Raw genomic sequence first — 22,666 nt, forward strand, 5'->3', positions numbered from 1 at the left:
CCCTGCGTGTCCCCAAGGCCGGGAAAATCTGGTTCCTTCTTCACAAATGGACCCGGGAAGCCCCTGGGTGCTTTCTGCGCCCGTAGGCCCGCGTCCCCGGACCTCCAATGGCGAGTGCTGAGAGAGGCCCTGGTGGTCTGTGGCCTTTAGCGGACAGCCTGGGGGCGCAAACGGGTGATCGTGAGGATGGACCCTTCGTCCCTCGGCCCTGGCAAGCGCAGCATCTTTCCCCTGACGTGTTCCGATCAGCCTCCAGGTCACAATCGCGGGCAGTTTATTTACCTTGCCCCCATCACCGCCCTGGGGGCAGTCTTCCAGACACCCGGCGCTGGACGTTCTTCGTCAGGCCGTTGGGCAGCGCGGGTGGGGAGGGCGCTGCAGTTTCGGTCAGCCTGTGTGGGGCACCTAGGGGCGGATAAACTGGCTGGCCGGAGAGCTTCAGCCGCACCCACCCCGTCAGAGTGGTAAAACTGCCCAAGACCCCAGCGTTTTCAGTGCTTTTCGGCCAGGGCCTGAGCGGCAGGCCGCTGTAGAAATCTGAGCGCTGCTTAGGAGCCGAGGGAGTGAGTTGGTTTATCCCATGAGGTCGCGTCAGGAGATGGCCACCTACCAGCGGCGGAGCCTCCCAGGTCAGGCCTAGTTAGCAGAGGAGTAAGTGGGAGGTGGGCGTGGCCTGCCAGGAGTCAAAAGTAACAACAGATGGAGAGGGTCAGGGTTTGACCTAAACTGAGTGGGGGCAGGGGAGAAAGGGAGTTTGCCCTTAGGGAGGTGGGTGTGGAAGGAGGGGAGATACCAAACCACACACCAGGGAGCACCTTGTTTTCCATGATTCACCCCACATCGTTGGCCTAGGTCCAGTTCACCCATGATCCTGAGTGTTGTCTGTGGCCCTCCAGTTGTCCTTTCAGGCCAGCTCTTCACTGTGCGTGCATCTCTGTCCTTGTCCCTGGGGTGTCCAGTCTTCCCAGATTTTGATGTGGCAGGAACTCCTCTAGACCCTGTGATTCTGTGCCCCTTAGTAAAGACCCTTCTCCAGGGAATCTGAAAACTTGCAGGAAGTAAAAAGAAAGGAAAATACTCTGGCATCCTCAACTGAGATTCTGTTTGCTATAAAGGCTAAGGGCACAACCCGAAAAACAGAATTCTCTTTGTTGGGTAAAAGGAGACAGACCCATTTGTCAGGAATGACTGGGTTTTTTTGGTGTACTAAGCTCTGACTGGCATTCATCACCTACACAAGGACATGGAAAAATCCAGGGGTTGACCGTGCAGTAGTGGCAGGGGCGGGGGGGGGGGGGGTCAAGGAAGCTGGAGCTGCTTGAGGGCTTCTGCCTAAGGGGGAGTAGGACCCCCATCATCAGCCCCAGAGCAGTGATGAAAGGGCTGGAAGCTGGCCAAGCCCTGCCCCGGGAGTAGCCACCACCTCACCCTCTGCTTCCTTGCCCTGTCTCTGAGGCCATTGTCCCTTCTGGCTATATTACGTTAGGATTCCAGGCTCAAGGCCATGCTAGATGGTGAAGGCTGCCTGAGGCTGAGTGCAGGCTAGCTGTGGCTTCCAGCCCAGCACAGAGGTTCTAGATATGGTGATGTGGAATCTCCACCCTCCTCTGATATGCAGATTCAGCCACTGGTCGTGTCCAGGTTTGTGGTGGACCAGGCTGGAAGTTGAGTCTGTTCTACCGCCCAAGTCCTTGAAGATCTGCACACACCTCTTCCACTATGCCTCCACTGCCACAATGGCAAGGGTCACCTGCCATCGTCCTCCTCTCTGCAGCCTTTGGGTTCTTGGTTAACCTTCCCTCAGCCTGGACACCACAAGCCCTTTACGGCACACAGGATACCACTCCCCTCCTGGCCCCCTTCCCTCAGGTCTCAGATCCAAGATCTGAGCTGCCTGATAATTCAGGTAATGTGTGAAGGGGGTGGGTTTACCGCCACCAGAGTGGGTGGCTCTGCTGTAACCATAGCCCCTGAGGACTCAATCCAGCTGTCTTTTGTGGCTGGGCTAATTGCTGTCCACATCCTGCTGTGAGGCACAGGAAAGGGGACCTGGGCTATGGTAGGGCTCCAGACCCTCCTGGAGATAGAATGGGGGATAGGTTGCTCCTGGGTGGGGGAATCCCCATGTCCTACTCTCAGACCAGTGCAGCCTCAGCCCCATCCTCCCAGTGAAGGGTGAAGGGGACAGGCTTCTGGGATGCTGGTGTGTAGTCAGTGAATGGTTACCATTCCTGGTACCATACCAATGCGGGGGGCATTGAGTCCCCTCAGGGGTCAGCTGTGGGGCTTTGCCTGCTCTAGGAACTACCTGGAACTCTGGCAGACTGTAAATAACCTCCTGCAACCCAAAGAAAAAAGCTATGTGTACAAAGGCTTCCTGTGTTAGGCACTGTTCTAAGCACTTTATATGGATGGGCTGGGTTCTTCTGTCACCATTTCACAGATTAAGAAATTGATGTTAGGTGACTGGTTCAAGGTCACACAGTGAACAAATGAGAAGCCAGGGTTCTGTTCCCCACCACTGACCACAAATGCTATCTTCTTCCCTAGCCTCAGTGGCCTGTGCCATAGGCCAACAATGCCTGTCACCACAGTGAAGCTCGTGAGGCCCAGAGCCAGTGGCCTGGGTCTGGGCCTGCAAGCCCTGGAATGTGTGTGTGGGAGACAGCCCCTGGTTCCTGCGGGCACGCAAGCTTTGCTGTGGGGCCCTCTCTCCTCAGTTGTGACTAAGACTGGTTACCTCCCAAGAGCAGTGAGTGTGCACTGCCCAGTCCTTCAAGAGCATTTTCCTTGTACCCCTAAGCTCACAATTGTCACTCAGATCTGCCCCTGATCCCTAAATGCCCCAGATCTGGACGTTGTGGGAGCTTGCATGGGTAGGGCAATCTCCCCTAAAAGGACCAGCTTTTAGGGACCAAGCCTGCTTACTGGAACGCTTCTGTTGGCAAGTTATTTCCCAATCTGAGCCAAACCCTTGCATGACTCTTACCTATGGATCACTTGGACAGCAAAGTGCCTTCTGCCCCTGCTCAGCCAGGAGCCTGGTTTATCCCATCCTGCTCTCAGGACTCTTCCACTTTGGCCCCAGGTTATGGTTCCCAGCTCCTGATCTGGGGGGGATGGGCCCTGGGGCCCCGGACAGGTACTTCTACCCTAGCAGGAAAGCTGCCTCTTGACCAGGGTAAAGGAGGGAGCAAAAGGCCCCTGCTCAGAGCCTCAGAAATTGGATGCCCCACAGCGCTTCCCCACATTAGACCACAGAGAAACTGTGAGGAATAAGAAGTTAAGCTGGGGGGTGCCTGGGTGGCTCAGTGGGTTAAGCCTCTGCCTTCGGCTCAGGTCATGATCTCAGGGTCCTGGGATCAAGCCCCACATCGGGCTCTCTGCTCGGCAGGGAGCCTGCTTCCTCCTCTCTCTGACTGCCTCTCTACCTACTTGTGATCTCTGTCTGTCAAATAAATAAAAAAAAAAATAAAAAAATAAAAAGAAGTTAAGCTGGCCACAGACAGAGGGTCAGTCAAGGCTCTGGAGCACTGTCTCCCAGGCCCAACCCCTGGGATGGGGCAGTTCTGCACTTTGTCCACTCAGTGCTGCCTGCCAGGTGACCCTGAAGGCATGTCCACTAGCTGACCCTGCAGAACCTTGCTCACAGGCTATGAGCACGGCCTGGACACAGTCCAAATGTTCCTTGGTGTAATGGTGCCAGGCCTCTTGGGGGCTGATGCTGTGGTTACAGCTGGCTCACCCACCAGCCTGCCTAGTGCTCTGCTTCCTCATTCCCCTGCCAGTATCCTCTGGTGAGGGGGTGGGCCTGCTCTTTGCAGAGGCATGGACACTCATTATCCACTCACAGATGGGCCCACACAGGGACAGGAGGCTGCAACAGGATCCGGTTTATTCTGCCATGGGAGGGTGGTCCTGAGAGTGGTGGGTGCCACCCTGTCCCGGGCGGAGGGAGGGCCCAAGGGCCAGTTAAGGCCAGTGGCGGGAGAAGCAGGGGGCACGTAGCCCCTGGAATGCGGTGAGGCCAGGCTGAGGCCCGGAGGCAGCTGTGGTAGGCCGGGGCCAGTGCCCCTGCTGCCCAGGGTGGAAGGCACCGGGCTGGGACCGGGCCATGGCTATAGGGCCGTGGACCCAAGCCACATGGGCACCCCGGGAAGTGGGGCACAAGGTCACATGACACGGAACATGAAACACAGGCACACGGCTCATGAGTAAGCACATGGACAACTGGGCACAGATTCACAGGCCCCAGAGGGATACCCAGCCTTGGCCGGACACATGGACACAATGGTGGTGTCATACACACCACGGGACACACGGCACTAATGGACATGTGGACTCAATGGCTACAGGGGACAGACCCAGGCCATGGAGTGCAAGGACAGGGAAAAGGGGCCTTTTGGCACGACTGCACTAGAATCGTGAGAAGAGGGCAGTGGGGACTGGTCTGGAGGCACCTGGGGGCAACCCCCATGCAGAACCCCTCGGGGACTCAGTCTGTCTTCCACACTTTGTTGAGTAGCTTCACCACTTCATCGTAGATGACAAATACGATGGCCACGTCCAGGCAGACCCGGCCCAGGCGGGGGATGGTGCCCTTGTAGAATCTGGGGTTGTGGGGGGAGAGGTAGGAGGAGAGAAGGCAGATGAAGAACAGTGTCCCTGGACAGTGAGAGTGGGTCCAGGGATCGGAGGGACAGAGGACAGGAACCTAAAGGTAAGGACTCCCTGAGGGATAGCCTGGGGCTGCCAGCAGGTATGGGGTGAGGCCCAGGTAGAAGGTTAGGGAGGGCCTAGGGTGGGGACCACAGCCCTGCCCCTCCCCCACTCACGCCTTGAGCCCCTCATTCCTCAGGATCTGCAAGCCACAGTCCCACGTATTCCGGTATTTGTGCGCCTCCAAGCCCTGCAGGATAGCATCATGCCACAGGGTTCAGCAGCTAGCCCTGTCACAGACTCCCTACCCCCTTCCTGGCCCCAGCCCCACCTGCATCCGAGTCTTGATCACATCCAGAGGAGTGTTCCCGAAGACACTGGCTGCACCAGCGACAGCTCCAAACACTCCGGTGATCAGTGGGTTCATGGGCTTGTTGGGGTTGTCCCCTGGATGTGGGTGGGAGTTGCAATCAGAAAATGATGGGAAGGCAAAGGGGAGGGCTCTTCAGGGCTGGGGAGGAGCATGGACCAGAGCCTAGGGGCCCCAGGAGGCCAGGTCCTGGCAGGGAAGATTGAAGAGGAGGAGGGTAACCCAGAGTGGTTGGAGGTAGGGTCTTGGGGCTGCAGACCCAACAATACATACCTCTGTACCAGTTCCTCAGGGAGGTCATGACGAAGAAGCGGATGGCCTGGTTAGATCCCTGCTTCAGTACAGTGGCTGTGAGGCCCTGGTAGGTCCCCTTCAGCCCTGGGGAGTCAGCAGGCATGGGAGTCATACTGGTGCCTTCCAGGCCTCAGCTGGGGAATGGGGAGCAGGGCGAGTGGCACACCAGAGCACCAAAGCAGGAAGCGGAAGTTCAGGCCAGCCTGGCCTAAGTCCCTGGCCCTACCTGAGAAGGAAGGTATTATGGCTTACCTTGTTCTCGCACAATCTCTCTGACCCCGTGGAAGAATCCTCTATACTTGGGGTTGGGGGAGGTCTGGTCATGGATGAACTTCACCTGTGAAAGGAAAGCAAAGGCCCTAGCTCCCAGGATGCCCCTGGAAGGGCACACTTGGCCCTTTGGCTCCCAGTCCCAGGGCTCATAAAGATCAGATCAGGGTTGGAGATGCAGCTCTTCACCTGGAAACAGGGCTACCGGAGGCCACCATGAGACACAAGGCCCCAGCAAGCAGGAGGGCTGGCCTTACCAAAGAGTTGCTGCAGTTATGTTTGCTGGTTATTTCCCACAGCTTAGGCAAGAAACATGTTATGTTTTCTGTTTATAAAAGCATTTTTTAAAAAAACCCCAACAGTCAGTTGTCCCATGCCTTTAGGACAGAGTCCAGTCTCCAGAGGAGGTCCTTTCTGCACACTTCCTGTACCCAGCCCCCCAGGCAGTTCCCCCTGCACACCCTGTCCTGTTCCAGCAGGACCCTCTCCACCTCCCTGGTCTCCATGGAGCACAAAAGCAGGATGACCCCAGCCACCCTAGCACCCCTCTGCACAGCCTCCCCCAACTGGACCCTCCCCACCTTTATGGTCTCCATGGGGCACACGACAACCACGGCTTCTGCCACACCGGCACCCAGGCCACACAGCAGTCCCCGAGTGCTGTCCAGGCGTCCCTGGGGATCTCGCATGTGGTTGCTGAGGAACTCAAACATCCCGAACCTGGAACGCCAGGCAGTGGGGTGAGAGGGGCTGCAGCCCCCGCGGATGCCCTCCCGCGGCCACCCACCCAAGCCCACCTCACCTGACCGCCGCTTTAGGGATGGAACCGTAGAGCAGGGAGCTGAGGCCTCGGTACAGGCCCAGGACGCCATGGCTGCGGACCGTCTGCCGCACGCAGTCCCCTGGATGAGGGGGCGTTCAGCGACCCCAGCCGCCCTAGAGACCCGCCCCCCCGCAGTTCCCCGCAGCCCACCAAGGCTGCTCCCCGAGCGCAGGGTCCGGCCGTGTCCTCTGGGTGCCGGCCCTCTGTGGCGTGCCGCCCCGCCAAGGGCAGCCCCCTACTCACCAATGCCCCGGTACCGCGGAGGGTGTGAGCGCTCGTCCAGCTGCAACTGTGTCTTCACGTACTCGGTGGGGAAGGTGATGCAAATTTCGATGCCGCCCGCCAGGCCGCCTGAGGGGACCAGGGACCGGGACTCTGAGACCACCGCCCCGCGGCCGGGTCGTCCCGCCGGCCACCGCCGGCACACCGGCCCCTCCCCCGCCCCGGACTTTGTCCCACTCCATTGGTGTAGGGGAGGCCGGGCAGCGTCCCCTGCCCCGCCCACGTAGTCCTGGCTAGGCGCGGAGGGGCAACGAGCCGTGCGATCCCCCACGCGCTGGCTAGGGACCGGGGCCGCGCCCCTGGGTCCGACCCGGAAGTGGGGCGGGGCCTCGGCGTCCCGAGCCCACCCGGAAGCGCGGTGGGGCCAGCAGAGGGGGCAGACTGGGGGTTCATGTCCCGGAGGGGCCCACCTGCCAGGATCGCCTTCCCCGGGTGCGTCAGCTTGGCCTTTCCGGACGCGGGCGCTGCAGCCGCCAGAGCGCGGGGAGCGGCCATGGCAGGCGAGGAGGCGGGGCGCCCGGCGTCGACCTCGGGTCCGAGCCTCCTGCTCTCCGCGCTCGGTCCGCGGCGACGGCGGCGGCGGCGGCGGCCGGTTATGGCCCGGGGGGCGGGGCGGTCGCGTCAGCTCCCGGGCTCCGCCCCGCGTGGTCCGAGGCGGGCCCCGCCCCCGGCCCGCCCCGCGCCGGCCGGGAAACTGAGGCCGGGGCGGGGCCGATAGCCCAGCCAATGGCCGAGCCCAGGGTCCTTGGGAGGCGGCGCTGTGCGCGGGCCTGGATCTGTGGGTCAAGGTGCAGTTTCTAAAACCCGCCCCGGCATCTGGCAGAATCCGGCACGGGAAGGAGCAGGTCTCATGGTCGTGGCGTCTGCCTGAGCGACCGGAGCCCCGAAGATCGGGATTGGAGAGATGTGCAGATCACTCCCTCCCCCATGGGGCACATGTCCCATGTGGGCTAGTCCCATCCCTGATATTTGAGGGTTTGGCATTCCCAAACCAACGGGTTGTGCGGCTACCATTCCCACTTAGGTATTTAGAGCTCCATGCTGAGCACGCAGGAAAAGATCCGCAATACACCCTGGCTATCTCCCTCTAGGCAGCTTCCTCCCTGGACCCACATCCCAAAGAGGCCCCAGCAAATCTTTTGTCCCCTGCTACCCACACCAGCATCAAGCAGGGAAGCATTGCCTTGATAAACCGACTTTAATATTCATGATCGGTAGGAGGCTCAGGGCCGGGTTAGAAGGTCCTTTCAGTTGCGTCTGCAAAGCGGCCTGGAGGGGGCAGCTCCGCCCGTGCAGAGGGAAAGCTGGTCGCCCCTCCCACTAAGGGCGGGGAATCCCTGCAGAGAACTTCCCAGGAAGAGAGCTAGGAGGCAGAAGTCCACCAGAGCTGTTCTTCTTGGGCAGTCAGTGGCCACCCTGGCCTCCCCTGGTTTGGGGATGGCTTAGAGGCTGCGATCACCGGGCCTCAACCAAAATAAATAATGTCCAGGTGTCCCTGCCTCCCATCAGGGTCCTCTGTGCTTTCGGGGTGACACGCTCCTTGAGGTTATCCCCATAGAGGTGTGTTGCCACTGAGCGCCCACTACACACTGAAGCCGTACACAGGAGGCTGGGCGAAGGCAGGTGCAGCAGCATATCCATAGGGGAAGCCAGCAGGGGCAGGGCCTGCCCCAGGGCCTGCTGTCAGCATCAGCTGCTGGCCTGCAAAGGGAGAAGCAGAAGGAGGGTGAGCAGAGTTCCTGCGGCCCCCGAGTGGCCAGGGGCCCAAGGAGCAGGGTCGAAGGCCAGCCCTGACCGCCCAAAGCTCAGGCACTGGAGAAGAGGGGCCTGGGGACAAGGACAGTGGGAGTTGCTGCTGTGGGGCCAGCTACAGAGGCTGGCCAGGCTAGGGGGTAAGCTAGTCCCAAAATGGGACACTTACTTATTAGCTCAACTGGCTGGGTCTCAATCATGCCCATCAAAATCTAAAAAAACCAGATTGACATTAATGGTGGTGGTAGGAAGGACACAATGACCCTGAAGAGGACACAGTGGTGGGAGACGTGCTGCGTGCTCACACCACACCCTCAGGCCTTTGTTAGTACCGCAACACACTCCAGAACCCACAGCCTTTCGGTGCAGAGGACACCAGCTAATCTGTTCAACCGCCAGGCCATTCAGGCAGGCTCTCAAGTCCAAGTCAGCAGCAGCCTCGCTGCCTAAGAGCAGGCAGAGCAGCAAACAGCAGCAGCTCAGAGTTGGGCAGCGGCTAGGCACACGGAGCAGGCAGGGGCGCCCTCACAGAAGGCAGGGACCCTCAGGAAAGGGAGGACAATGGCCGCACCTCAACATTCTTAGATACTGACCTTCTCCACACCCGGCAGCCATTGTGGCCCTTCTGTCCCCCACCCTGCCCATTCCCTCTCTGATCTGAAGCCCAGCCAAGGAAGGACTCCCCTCGCTAGGGGCAGTGGGGTGCCACCTACCGAACAGGAGAGGGGCGGGCTCCGCCACATGCTCCTCTCGCTTGCGCAGGCTCTCCGAAGCGTCCAGTCTGTCTACCTGCAAAGAGGTGCGAGCACTCAAGTACCCACCTGACAGGCTGTGTTCAGTCTGGGCCAGGAGGTGAGTGTGGGGCCAGAAGGCAGCAAGCACAGCCTCCAGAAAAGTCAAGTGGGGATGGCTGGAGGGCAGACGCTGTACCCACAGTGACTACTGCCCTGCTCTGCAGGAAGGTGAAGCTTCTATAACTGGGGGGACATGGAGTGCCCAGGGGGGCCCTAATGACACCCCCCCCCCGCCGCTGCTCCACCACAGCAGTGGCCGCTGACCACATGGTGCACGTGCATCATAGCTCACAGGGCTGGGCTCTCCTCTGCATACAGGGGCACCTCCAGGACGACACAACACTTCCTAAATCTAGCTAGTCCAGGCTGCCCACCCCTCCTGAGGAGACCAGTCACTTGACATCTGGGACATCCCACCTGGCAAGGCGGATGAGCCACTTCAGAAATGGGGGCAGTGACAGCCATCTGAGGACAGGCTGCCTCCTTGCTCTTCCTCAAGCCTTTACCACGGGCTACCCCATGCAGTACCCATGGGCTGGAGTAGACACACAGAGGGGGAGGGAACAGAGCAAGGTGGTACCAGAGGCCTGAGGGGCAGATAGCACTGTGCTAGCTAGCGCAGGCGATAGCAACTGTGTTTCTGGGACCCCCCCCGCCCCCACCAAAATAAGCACTTGAATCAGAAAGAAGAAAAAATTATGTGCCCTGTGTGTACTCGGGCCTGGGAGAGAGGCGGCCAGGCACCAGAACCCTAGCAGAAGCAGCCTTGTTATTGGTCCGGTGCACCCCTCCCCTTCCCTCCTTGGGACCAGAGCTGAGGTGAGGAAGGAGCAAGACAATGCAGAGGACTTGCAATCCATACTCTCTTCCTTCAGCTGGCTCCCACCCAGGCTGAGGTCTAAGCGAGGCCTGTATCCTCCACTGCGAGAGCCAGGGGGTTCAGGGATGTGGGTTTTTCTCAGAGGGATGGTCCTCAAGCTTCCCAAATGAATCAAGAGGCCCTGGGCCTGGTTCTCTAGGCAGGAAGGGCCTGGGGCTTTCTTGTCTGGGCCTTTCCACCTCATAGCAGTCTAGTCTGTTAGGCCCCAGCCCACATCCCACCACTGCCTAAGAAACCTTTATTGAGCCCACCCTATCCCCAACATGACAAGCATCAGGTGTGGTGCTGGTGAAGGAATGTGGGACAGCAGCCTGCCTTCCTCCCAGGCTACGGGAGGTGTCTGGGGACCCAGGGCGAGAGAGCAGGTCCTTCCAGTAGGAAAGCAGCTGTAGCCCAAGCACACTGCTCCACTCTGAAGTAGCCATGCAGCTGCAGTGTCGACCAAGGTGACATGGCCACCAGGATGAACTCCATCATCCATCACAGAGAGGGAGTCTGCTCCTGCCTACCCCTTGAGGCCCCTTAGAGGGCCCAACCCCTGAGGCAATGAAGGTCCAAGTGATGTGAGTTCCTCTTATGTTAACCCATGGGCCTTGACTCTGGGAAGAGATTCAAGCTGTACATACCCTTATTTATGTAGGGGCAGAGCAGACAGACTGTGGCTAAGACAATTTAGAGATGGGAAAAGCAGAAACTGTGGAATAGTTTCTGAAGACAAGCTCCACACAGCACAGAAAGTTCCTTTAGGGAGCTGCCATCCACTGTGGTGGAGGAATTGGGACTCTTGTAAATCCTACCAGTCTGTGTACTTAGTAGCCTGGAGATCAGCCCACATCACCAGGACTGCCCCCTCCTATTCCCTGAAGAGTCTTGGGAGCCCTCCTGCTCAGATGTGCTGTGCAAATGGGACTAGGACACACTCTGGCAGTCTCTCCTCCTGTAGCAGGGAGATGATCTTGAATGACCCATGGGACAGTCCTTTCCAGAGGCTGGGCAGCTCCCAGGAGGCTCTGCAGGTGGCAGAAAGAGCAAGCCCTCTCAGGTCGAAGTTGGCAGTGCCAGATACCCTCTGCCCCTGCACTTCTTGTTTCTTCCCTAACCCCGCACTAACCCCCCTGAAAGCCCCCTCCCTTCCCTCACACCACTGAAAAAGACCTCAGCCTAGTGGTCTCTTAGCATTGTGGGGCCTCCATGTGGCTGGAAGAACGTGAGGTGTATGGCTGGATGGGCCAGTCGGTGCTACTGTGGTAGCTTTTATGCAGCCTTAGAAATAAACCAGACTAGGTGACAAGGGTCTCTGGATGGTGCCTCAACTAGGCCCCAGACTGGAATGTCTAGGGCTTCCACACAGGGAGAGTTAAAATCAGATACTCCTACCTTGTTAAACAGCTCATCAACTGGCAAAGAAAGCCAGAGTAGGAGGCTAGGGCCACCAAGTGGTAGAAGCAACTTACTGAGAATGAGTATGGCCTGGAAGGGCAGGGAGATATGCATCTGAGCCCACATCAGCTTTGGACCCAAACCTGTGCCTACAGCTATAGAGGAGATGACTACCTACCTACCAAGGCGTTACCATTCCTACTAAGTGCTCAGCAAAAGGGGGTTACCACGACAAATGCACCCGAACTCCACCGGAGGCACACTGAGAGGTGAACTGACCATATGGGGATGGAGCCCACGGGCTGTGCGCTGGAGCTGTGCCACCTGGTGCCTCGCTGTCCTCTCACCACAAAAGACCTTGGCTGCGGGGAAGCTCACCCGTCATGTTCCCTAGCAGTGTGCGGGAGAGCTGATGCAAGGGGAAGTGCTCAGTTCTATGCAGAGCTCCCCGAAGTGATTTTCTAGAATGGGTTAATGCTGGGCAGAAAACCACTCAACTGTGAAGGCATTAAGCCACTCTCCAAGGTGGGCAGGGCTGGCTGGGCCACCTGGGCTGACTCCCACAGGCCACCAGCCACCTCAGGGCCTCCACAGACCTGGGCTAGAGTCACAGCTGTGCAATGTAGCAGCCAGGAAGCCAGTGCAGAGGCTGTACTTACTTTGCTAAGGTACTCCCTCATCACCTGGATGAAGTAGGGCATGGCCAGGTCCACCAGGTTGTGTCTCCAGGCCAGCTCCAGCACCACATCCGGGGGAAGCAGGTCATAGCAGGTGAAGAGAGAAGCCGCGAAGCACTCCCGCTTGCCCTCATCCAGGAACCACTGCAGCAGCTTCTCAGCCAGCTCGGCATCTCTGGACTCTGCAGCATGCTGCATAGCGTCCTGCAACCAAGGCAGATGCACACCTCAGGTCTGTCCTGCCTGGCGCTGCCTTGAGTCCCTTTCTGGGTTGGAAGGATATGGAACAGTGCCAGGCTCTGTGAAGGCCATCCTCGCCTGCAGAGGGGTCTCTGTGCCTTGGATGCCCTCCGGTAGGAAGGAGTATCAATTCCAGGAGGGCCGTGGAGGGCACCAAGTGTGCTCCTGGCAGCAGGCTCTCACAGACCTGCTGAGACGCCAGAGGGAGGTGACATGCATGGGTGCAGCCACCCTGGGAGACGGGCTCTGGTCTTGTAGCTGGACTGGCATGCAAAGGAGTGCATGGGGCTGCTCGGGGGTAGGGCTGAAGAGGGATGGTAACAGCACTAGCAGGGCCAGATGTAAAGGTCAGAGTCGCTGTGCTTGGCTCAACAACCAGCAGTATCCTTGCAGCAGCTGCAAGGGCCAGCCAGTACTCAAGAAACAGCAATCTGCCCGTTCTTCCTGACAAAAAAGTCCTCTCAAAAATCCCTAATCGCTACTTTCATATTTGTCTAAAACATAAAGAATCATACCCACCCAGTGAGTAGTCATCAGTAAATTAGTGATTTCGATTTTCTAGCCACAACAGTGAGAACCGAACGGCCTGAACTCTTCTGGACCCTCCACCAGGCCTCTGCAGCAGGTGTTCCCACAGTGCCCTTCCAGACATGAGACTGAAGGCCGCAGGGGAGGCCTCTCAGTTGGGAGCCACAATGGGTCTCAAAGGCATTCTGCTTGCCCACCAACCGCTGCCTGCTGTGGCAGTCCCAGCTCCCTGCCTGCTCAGTCTTCCGACATGAGACTCCTACATGGGACCCAAAGTCCTCTAAGCCAGCTCAGTGGAGGGCCCTCTTGTCCCTGCTCCTGAAAGGAAACTCTCCCACCTGCTTGTTGCCTCTGCTGAGTTCTGCCTCATCCCCACACTGTTCCTACAAAGTCACCTGGCCTTTTTATGATGGGGAGCAAAGTCAGGGGCAGCTCAAGTGACAGCTCCAGGATACCTTCAGGTCTCCCTGAGCCTCTGACACCAATACCATCATTGCTCGGCACTCTACCCACGTGTCCTCCAGTCCAGCAGGGCCCACCCGTGGTTGGCTCATCTTTAATGTGCACCCAAAAGTGGGCACTTCTCTTCCTCCACAGGCCCAGGGACTGTCTCACGAACTCTCATAGCATCAACCGCCATCATCAGAAAGTGGACATTTCCGGAACCCTTGTGCTCCAACTGTCCAATGGCAGTTTCCTAGAGGATTCAGGGGCAATGAGCCCCACAGATCATCTCTCAGTCTGTGCCCTCTCCCTGCATCCTGAAGCTAAGCTTGAATCTCAGATTTTCCCACACCTTCCCACTTCTTATCGCCACACCTGACCCATGTCACTACTGGCACACCTCTCTACCTTGTCCCCCATTCCTCAACCTCCCTCCCAAACCACTGCCAGCACTTGCCAAGGCCCTGCTCCAAGCTCTCACCCTGTCCTTCACTGTCCCCAGTCTGTGACTACACCTCTGCAAGCTCCTGTCCTTCAGTCATGGGCACGAGGGGGTCCGTGAACCCACACGCCTGTGTGTGGGCCCCTAGCTGGACTTCCCCATGTGCTAACACATCCCCTCATGCTCCACCTGTCCCGCTGGTTGTAACAATCCCAGCTTCCCACGTGCAGTTACCACCCTTCCCCCAACTCCACTGGCTCCTTAAAGTGCTTACCCGACAGCCAAGCACCGACTGTGCTTTTACAACCAACCTCTGCAATTTGGAAACATGCTTCTTATTGCTTTATGACTGTCCTAGAAGCCCGCAGTGGCTACTCACCAAGACCTCCAGGTGGCACACCGTACCCACTCTCCCAGGACTTCCACGCATGGCGGGTTCTGCTGCCAAGGCCTGGCTGACACTTGTGTGTGTGTGGTGGGGGGGTAGCCCGTGCATCGTGGGCTCTCTACCACCACCCTGGCCTCCACCTACTAGATGTAGCACCACTCTCCAGGTGTGAAAACCAAACATTCCCTGGGGGTCAGTGACCCTCACTGAAAACCAGGGCACTGGAAAATATGCCCACAACTTTCTGCCTGTGGCTTTGTCCTTGTGGGTTCTCCTCCTGGCACACGTTGCTCCGAGTGGGATTGCTGGTTGGAAGGGGCCAGATGCCCTGCTGGCAGCTCCCACAGCACTGCTCGCTCACTCACTCACTGCGCGAGTGATGAGGGGCCATGCACTCAAGACCCTGGTGTGTACACTGGCAGGAGGGGACAGCTGGGAACTCCTAGTCAGGAGCAGTTTCCCGCTGGTGTGTTGCATGCAGCCCCACTGCCTCCCTCTGGTGCCAGTGCCTGAGTACCCTGACGGATTGTCTCAGAGTTCCTCTGTCAGCACCCGAGGAAGGACCATGAGCACTGTCACTAAAAGGGAGGACAAGTCACATAACAATCCCAAACTGGAGGTAACAGTTGGGATGAAGCTTGACGTGTCCCTGATGTCCAGGGTTCTGTGGCGTTGGTCCATGTGCTGTGAGAGATGCCTGTCTTCATCCTAGAAAGGAACTCCGGAATGCCAAGGACAGTTCTCGAAGTAACACGTTTAGGTCAAGCTCATGGCCTGAGAAAAGGCTCCCCAGAGGCTCGTGGCATGAGGAACCCTTGGAAATCAGCTTAGCTACACAGCACAGGGCAACAATGGCCCTCTCATTCAAGTACAGTTTACCGCACTGGGGCGATGCTGAGGCCAGGTGGAGCGAAGGCAATGCCTTCAAGGGCCTGGGATCTCTCCAAGCAGCCCACCGTGGCTGTCAGAAGCCCGGATCCAGATCCAGACCTGAAGGTGGTACTGAGCCACTGCTCAAAGGCAGAAACAAGTATTATGAATGTAATTTTCACGTTGGGTGTTTTTGTTCCCCTATCTTGATCAACAGAAAGCAAAGTCAGTGCCAAGTGAATGCTGCCACACTCGGTGTGGATAGAGTGAGACTCACAAATGCCTGCTGGGAAAGATTTAGCTCCGCAGAAGCTAGTCTTCCGATCTAAATAACTGTGAAGAGGCTCTATGTTAATGACAGATAATAATCTTCACCCTGCATTCTACAAACATGTCCCCCTTAACTTTATCCTCTGTGTCCCCACCACAAGCATCTCCTGATAAGGGATTGTGGCCTTCTCACCACCCGTCCCCCCCCCAAACACCAGGAGGCACACATGAGCAGGTGGGGCATTGGGAACCAACCTTGTAGAGACGGTCCTTCTTGCAGAGCTCCACACTCTGGGCCCACCGGTTGTTGCCCTTGTATAGATAAGCTGCAATGCGCCTAAACTCAATCAGCTGGTGCTTCTCCAACTGCTGTGCCAGGGCGATGTTGTCAAAGTTGTCATAGGCATCAATAGATGCCCTCAAACCCTAGGAAGATCCGGGCCGTTCCGTGGGTGAGGGACACAGTAGAGTGGACAACCAAGAATTACTCATTGCCAGTTGCTGCCACCATGGCCTCAGCAAGGCTTCTCCCAACCCACCTCTGGCGCCCTGTGGGGCCTACAACCCCTCCTGTGCCAGGTCAGCCCTTGGAGAAGAGGGCTGGGGTGAGAAGGGGCTCTGCAGTCCCTGGGTTGCCCAACATTGGCTGCAGGGGTCCCTGTGGCAAAGGGAAGCCACTGCCCTCCAAAAGGGCTCCTTTCCCCACACCCACCTGGTAATCCTCCTCTTCTGTCAGTAGGTGGTTGAGGGCTTCATTCACACTCTTGTTGTTGTGGCTCTGGACTGACCGTAGGTAAGGCTTCACTAGGGGCAACTGGCCTGCCTGACAAGTCAAGAGAATGGTTAGGGCACTCAGGCAAGTCATCAGGGCACTAAGTTGGGGTCCCTGTGACACACTGATGGGCCAGCCACGTCTCCTTCTGGACACCCACAACTGATATGCCCTACACATATGAGCATGTGAAGGGCTGCCTGGGTTACTGAGTAAATGCCAGTTTCATCTGTGGATATTTTGGCTGAAATACAAAGCTATATCCGAAACCTGAAGCAGTTTGATACATTTAATCTTTACATTTTCTAGGGATAAATTAAAAAAAAACTACTTATTAAGGAACAGGGCTCCTGGGTGGCTCAATGGATTAAGTGTCTGCCTTTGGCTCAGGTCATGATCCTGGGGTCCTGGGCTCGAGCCCCGCATTGGGTTCTCTGCTCAGCGGGGAGTCTGCTTCTCCCTCTCCCGCTCCTCCTGTTTGTGTTCTCTTGCTCTCTCCAATAAATGAAATCTTTAAGAAAATGAATAAAATCTTTGTTTTAAAGATTTTATTTATTTATTTGACAGGCAGAGATCACAAGTAGGCAGAGAGGCAGGCAGAGTGAGAAAGGGGGAAGCAGGCTCACCGCTGGGCAGAGAGCCCAATGTGGGACTCGATCCAGGACCCTGGGATCATGACCTGAGCCGAAGGCAGAGGCTTTAACCCACTAAGCCACTCAGGTGCCCCAAAAAACGCATAAAATCTTTTAACAAAAATAAAAATAAACTATTTACTAAGGAACTACCATTCAGATGACCTAGATAACCTTGGCCCTACATAGCCTTCTCTGGCTCTGGGATGCTGGGTCACTCACCTTTGAAAAGAAGCCAACAGTCCGGGTGTGGTCTAGCCGGGGTGCCAGCACAAGCAACAGGTCATTGATGAGCAGAGGTTTGTAATCCAAATAGAACTGCAGGGCTTTATAGTAGAGCTCCACATTGGCAACCTGTGGGTGGAGACAGAGACACAGTGGAGACAGGGTTGGCCCCTGTCAATCCCCAGGCTGCCGCCCACATGTCTCAGATGCAGCACACTCCACCGTAACTCCTTCCGGTTTGTGGCCAAATGCACTTTATCCGTGAGTGTTGTTGTGACTGCCCCCTTTAAGACCAAACACTCCCTCTCCCTCCCAACATGCCCTCTTTCCCACCTCTGACATTTTTCTCCTCAGCACTGCCCCTCAATGACCTAAGAGGTAGACCTTTGTTTCCTGCCTCGCCCTACTATCTGTTTGTTGCAGGGCTGATGCTCAGCTCATATATGTCGAGTGAATGAATGAGGGGTAACAGGCCAGGATAAACCCAAACACTAAAACACGGTTTTATCCAAGCAAGATTCCCCCAAGCCTCCCTGCAAAGCTCAGCCTGAGCTGTAAGCAAATTTGTAATGCATAGTATTATGTGTCACTGCTCTCAGACAAGACACCATGGTGTTCAGACTGGGCACCCTGTTATGCAGAGGGTTGAGTCGCTTCAGGGTGACCCTGTGCCCCTAGGAAGGCCACCCTCCCAAGCCTGCTGAAAGTGGGGCCTGGTGCTCAGAGGACAGCAAGGTGCCTCTTGCCTCCAAAAGGACGTGTGCCAGGTCTGTGGTGAACAGCATGTCCAAGGGAACATGCAGCAGTCCAAGGGTGCACACAAAGTGTAGTGTAGAAACATTAGTCATGCTGGGCGGAGGGGGTAGGCACAGTGGGAGCTTTCTAGCAACACTAGGTCCAGGTGAGCCAGCAACAATGTGGGCCCAGTGACATGTGCAGACCACATGGAAGAGGACTATCTACAGCCCTGGTCATTACTGGTATGCTGGATGGTTACTGTCTTTATCTTCCTCTCCACCCCCTGACTTGGACGTGCCCCTCTCAGAGCAGAGCACTCACTGTCACCACAGATTCTGACCTACACTGGCCCCGGGTCCCTGGTGCTGCCCGTCAGTGATCCACTTGCATCAGAGCCCTGGAACCTGCTAATCTTCTAGCCAGGCCCTTTTACTCAATGGTATCTGGATCCAATCAAAGGTCTCCAGCCAGACTAGATGTCTAACAATCAGAAAGGGAGTGGGGACGTAAGGTGGGTTGGAAGGGAAAGGGCACACTGTCCCTGCCTTCTGAACAAGTCATTGCAGCCTTCACTAAAGCATAGTCAGAGTGCTCCACATCCCTCTGCTTAAACAGTGGAAGGCAGAGCACAACTGGCCATGCTCCATTCCCCCACTGCAGTGACTGAGAAGCTGGACAAGACCTGGCCCAGCCACTCTGGGTGGGTGTTGTATTGGGCTGAGCCACCAGTCCGGTGACATGTGGCACTCTGAAGCATCCACTGCTCCCATCTAGGACACTAGCATCTGTGTGGCACCCTCTTCTGGAGCCATGCACCGGAGGGGAGCACCAACAAGGTCATACCCATTTGTGCAGTTCATAAGGACAGCCCCCGCTGCCCCAGGACTAGGGAAAGGGCATTATTCCTGTTTTGAAGAAGAAAATCAGGCTCAAAGATTCTGTCATGAGCTCAAGGGTGACCAGTGAGGGTGCTCTGGTCCTGACACTTACTGTGCTACCTGTGAGAAGCACCTACTGTGGGCCAGGCACTTGCTGCTGATCACTTGGCACGCAGGAAACATGTCATTTTATGGATGGGGTCAGTGAGTTCATAGTGATGACACTAGCTCTAAGTGACAGAGAAGGCAAATGGCTGAGATGCAACCAGGTCTGTGTCACCCCTGTCTGGCCCTCCACCACTCAGTCCTATGACCAAGTGATTCTGAAGCTCTCCTGTTATGTGCCTACAACGTCCTCCCTGCCAGGCCACCACACCAGCTGGTGTCCTCTACCCCCCTCTCTCCTCCACACGCGAACTGACAAGTCTCTCACATAGCAGAGAGGCAGAGGCATCGATGTGTTGCACCAAGAACAGAACTCAGCTGTCAGTTGCGTGAACACTGTTTTGTCACAAGATATGGTCTTGTCAGGGCACCTGGGTGGCTCAGTCAGTGAAGTATCTGCCTTCAGCTCAGGTCATGATCCCAGGGTCCTGGGATTGAGCTCCACGTCGGGCTTCCTGCTCAGCGTTGAGTCTGCTCTCTGTCCTTTCTCCTCCCTGGCTTGTGCTCTCCTATACACGCTCTCTCTCAAATAAATAAAATCTTAAAAAAAAATATGTTCTTGTCTGCAAGCATGTGACCTCAGACCCAAGATGTCATGCTGACTTCCATCTTTCCTCAAGAATCTTCTGATCCTGACAACCATCAAGGTAGACTGCACTCGGGTCATGGGCCACAGCAGCTGCCTGGACAGCTTATAGCACTCCAGACACTGCTAAGAAACAAAAAGCACCGCCGCCTCAACCATGGCACGTCATCAGCTTTAAAATGCACCCTGAGGGGTGCCTGAGTGGCTCAGTCATTAGGTGTCTGCCTTCAGCTCAGGTCGTGATCCCAGGGTCCTGGGATCAAGCCCCGCATTGGGCTCCTTGCTCATAAGGAAGCCTGCTTCTCCCTCTCCCTCTCCCACTGCTTGTGTTCCCTCTCTCGCCGTGTCTCTCTTTGTCAAATAAATAAAATATTTTTTAAAAATGTACCCTAATATCATTTGAGTTCCATGTGAAAAAAGCACGCCTAGAATTGATCAGGTATAGGTTTTCCAGCATGTTTTTCATGTGTGTTGGGGTCACAGGAATGTGAAATCTGCCTACCCTTCCATCAGCAACCTGCAGACCTGTAGAGAGTGGGACATGTGCAGAAGGCCACTGATTTCACATACCACCACACTGAATAGCACTGCTGTGTGTGACCTCCAGGGCTGAGACCTGGCTAGGTACCCCACCCGTCACCCACACCTGCCCTCAGCAGCCATATGTGGAACAAAGGCAGACAAGTTCCTGACCCAGATGGTGAGGAGCCCATGCCTGACCCCCCAAACCCTACCAGGAGAAACAGGACTGACACACAGTCAAAATGCTGTCTTTCACTGACAGACAGCAAATGGGAGAGACCTGTGGGCAAGTTATTCATGTAAGGCCACTGGGATAAAACAAGGACACTTAAGGCAAAAGGTCTGAGACTGATGACAGAAAGCTCCAATCCCTTCCTTCAAATACACAGATCTCACAGAGAAGGAGAAAATTGGAAGCTGGGCCCACTCTGAGCCTGGAAACAAAACAGCAGAGCCCTGCTCAGTGCTTGCACCCAGACCTGACACCTTCCTACAGTATTTGGCAGCTGGTGGAACAGTTTAGCACCCTGGTTCAGCCCAACTAGACTACTGGAGGGTGGAGGCTCCAAGGAAGAGCAGGGACCCAGAGGCCAGCAGATCCGGGCTCATGACTACCTCCACAGGTGCACCTGCTGCTCTGGGGCTAGCAGTTAGGGGAGAGACATGCAGAAAAAATATGCCAGGAGAGAGAAAATATGAAACAATACAACAGGAAATGGTATAGACAGGGTGTGGAGGTGGGTCCCAATCTGACAAAGAAGGAAGAGCAAACACCAGGGTCTGGCTGTTCAGGACCCTGTGTGGGAGTGAGGTAGGGAGAGTGGTCCTAGACCCTGCCCTGCCTGTAGCTTAGCTTTGGGGCCTAGGCCAGTCACTACCCTTCCTAAGCATCTGTTCCCTCTGTGTTTATGGAATCACCACCACCTGCACAGAGGGCAGTGAGACTCACAAGATGAAGGCAGATACAAATACACCGTAGGGAGCACACGTTGGCCTTCATTCTGCCTGCCCCTAGGACAGGCTAGCCAGAAGCAGATAGGAGCTGGTGCTCAGGCACCCTCTTACCTTGGCAATGACATCCTTGAACTGCCCTTCCCTCCAGGCGTCAGTAGGGTGATTGATCATGGTAAGGACGGCATTGTCGTACTCTTCGTACTTGTCATAGAGGAACACCAGCTCTGCCCAGAGGTGCGCCTGCTCTGCAGCTCTCAGCACCTGTGGGGACAGCCATGGCCAAGGGCTGGGCTTGTGCCACACATGCAAATAGCAGCTAGAACCTCAAAGAGGGAGAGATTACCTTTGGGATGTTGACTCGGGACCAGAAGAGCTCCAGGTGCTCTGGCATCTTCTGAGGCTTGAATTTGGAGTAGAGGATGGCCAGCTCTGTGAACATGCCCATGTGGGCCCGCTCCAGGCCCAGGGCCGCCTCCAGCAGAGAGATCAGTTCCTCAAAGTACCCCCGATCCTGACAGACCGACAGACATGCTTGATGTAGGGGTAAACCTGATTGGGGTGGCCAGCCCTGCTCCCTCTCAGTTACTCACTTTGGTTCCAGCCTGCCTGACATGTCGGCGCTGAGTCTGACTGGTTGCCATCACATTATTGCCCGAAAACCTCAGGGTTCACCCCCAGAGGACAATTTCACACCCTCCTCACTCCCTGTCTGCACGGTGTGGATAACTTTACTCCTGCTTCACTGAGAAAAGGAAGCCATTAGAAGCAAATGCCTGTGTTGACCCTGCCAGCATCTGTTACCTACTGAGGCTGCTGGGCCAGTAACTGTCCCTCTCTCCCTGGGCATCAGCTTCTCCCTCCACAGCTTGCCTTTAGCAAACATCCTGCTTATCCTCCCATCCTGAAATTCTCTTTCTTGACTCATGGCCTCTACCATAGCCATCCTATTTTCCTACTCTTTGCAGCAAAACCCCTCAGCAGCACCCTGCCTGGCTGACTGTCCCTCCCCGCTGGGCACAGACACCTTGTTTTCTGGACTTTCTTCTTACTCTACCCCAACCCACACTGGAGAGCCCTAGGCTCACTTCCTGCTATTCTTTATCTGCTCCCCCCAACACCCCACGACCTCACTCAAGTTGTGAGTCTTTATGCCCCATCTGTGTGTCAACCAATGACTCCTATTTCATTTCTCTAGCTGAGTTTCTTCTCTGAGCTCCAGGCCCTGTTTCCCTCTGCCTCTCCTGACACCTCTATGTGAACATCCAACTGGCAGTTCAAACTTGGTATGTCCAAAACTTAATCCCCATCCTTCCCTTCCACCAGTCTCTGCCTTTAGTCTTCCCCATGTCCACTAGTGAAAACTCTATCTCTAGTTGTTCAGGCCCAAAATAAATGGAATCATCCTTGACTTTTTTCTCTCACCCACACATAATCCACTTGCATACTGACTCAGCTGCACACTCAAATCCCCTCAAACCTGACTGCCTGATCACTTCTTACCCCAGATCACTCGCCCCAGGGCTCTCCTGGTTGCCACCTATTGGCCTGTTCCTAGAAGAGGCTGTTCTCAACATGTAAGCCAGAATGGCCCTTTACCTTCAGGTCCCATGTCCTGCTGTGAGTCCTTCATGATGACCTATGTTCCCTCACATTCCTTCCGGGGTCCTTCCCCAATTATTTGGCATGTTTCGCCTCCGGACCTGCCGTGTCTGCTGACCCTTCCTTCAAACATCCCCATGACCAGGCCCCTCAGTTTCTCCAGGTCTCTGTTCAGGGTCCCCTTCTCAATTAGTGTGACCTTGATGGTCCCTTCGTGAAGTTTCACCCAGGC

General features: G+C 56.2%; 2 protein-coding genes across 2 annotated transcripts in view; both read right to left on the reverse strand.

The window, feature by feature from the left end:
- Nucleotides 1-3,878: 3,878 nt before the first annotated feature.
- On the reverse strand, nucleotides 3,879-7,286 carry LOC111142496 (solute carrier family 25 member 1). Its single transcript, XM_022495705.1, has 9 exons — nucleotides 7,109-7,286; nucleotides 6,660-6,767; nucleotides 6,396-6,495; nucleotides 6,175-6,313; nucleotides 5,576-5,660; nucleotides 5,303-5,407; nucleotides 4,991-5,106; nucleotides 4,836-4,909; nucleotides 3,879-4,610 (listed from the first exon to the last, which is right to left on the reverse strand). The coding sequence occupies exons 1-9, from the start codon at nucleotides 7,191-7,193 to the stop codon at nucleotides 4,496-4,498; spliced, it is 927 nt and encodes a 308-aa protein (XP_022351413.1). The 5' UTR covers nucleotides 7,194-7,286; the 3' UTR covers nucleotides 3,879-4,495.
- Nucleotides 7,287-7,880: 594 nt separating this feature from the next.
- The window catches only part of LOC111142671 (clathrin heavy chain like 1), a 114,525-nt gene continuing 99,739 nt past the window's right edge, over nucleotides 7,881-22,666 (reverse strand). The window contains exons 27-34 of the mRNA XM_022495975.1: nucleotides 21,179-21,346; nucleotides 20,947-21,096; nucleotides 16,990-17,121; nucleotides 16,076-16,186; nucleotides 15,619-15,789; nucleotides 12,164-12,385; nucleotides 9,164-9,239; nucleotides 7,881-8,399 (exon numbers count right to left, since the gene is read on the reverse strand). Coding sequence (XP_022351683.1) covers nucleotides 8,281-8,399; nucleotides 9,164-9,239; nucleotides 12,164-12,385; nucleotides 15,619-15,789; nucleotides 16,076-16,186; nucleotides 16,990-17,121; nucleotides 20,947-21,096; nucleotides 21,179-21,346 — 1,149 coding nt within the window. The 3' untranslated portion in view covers nucleotides 7,881-8,280. The remainder of the gene's footprint in view (nucleotides 8,400-9,163; nucleotides 9,240-12,163; nucleotides 12,386-15,618; nucleotides 15,790-16,075; nucleotides 16,187-16,989; nucleotides 17,122-20,946; nucleotides 21,097-21,178; nucleotides 21,347-22,666) is intronic.

The sequence above is a fragment of the Enhydra lutris genome, unplaced genomic scaffold (assembly GCF_002288905.1).
Source record: "Enhydra lutris kenyoni isolate GAN:26980312 unplaced genomic scaffold, ASM228890v2 scaffoldscaffold8, whole genome shotgun sequence".
Classification (NCBI taxonomy): Eukaryota; Metazoa; Chordata; class Mammalia; order Carnivora; family Mustelidae; genus Enhydra; species Enhydra lutris.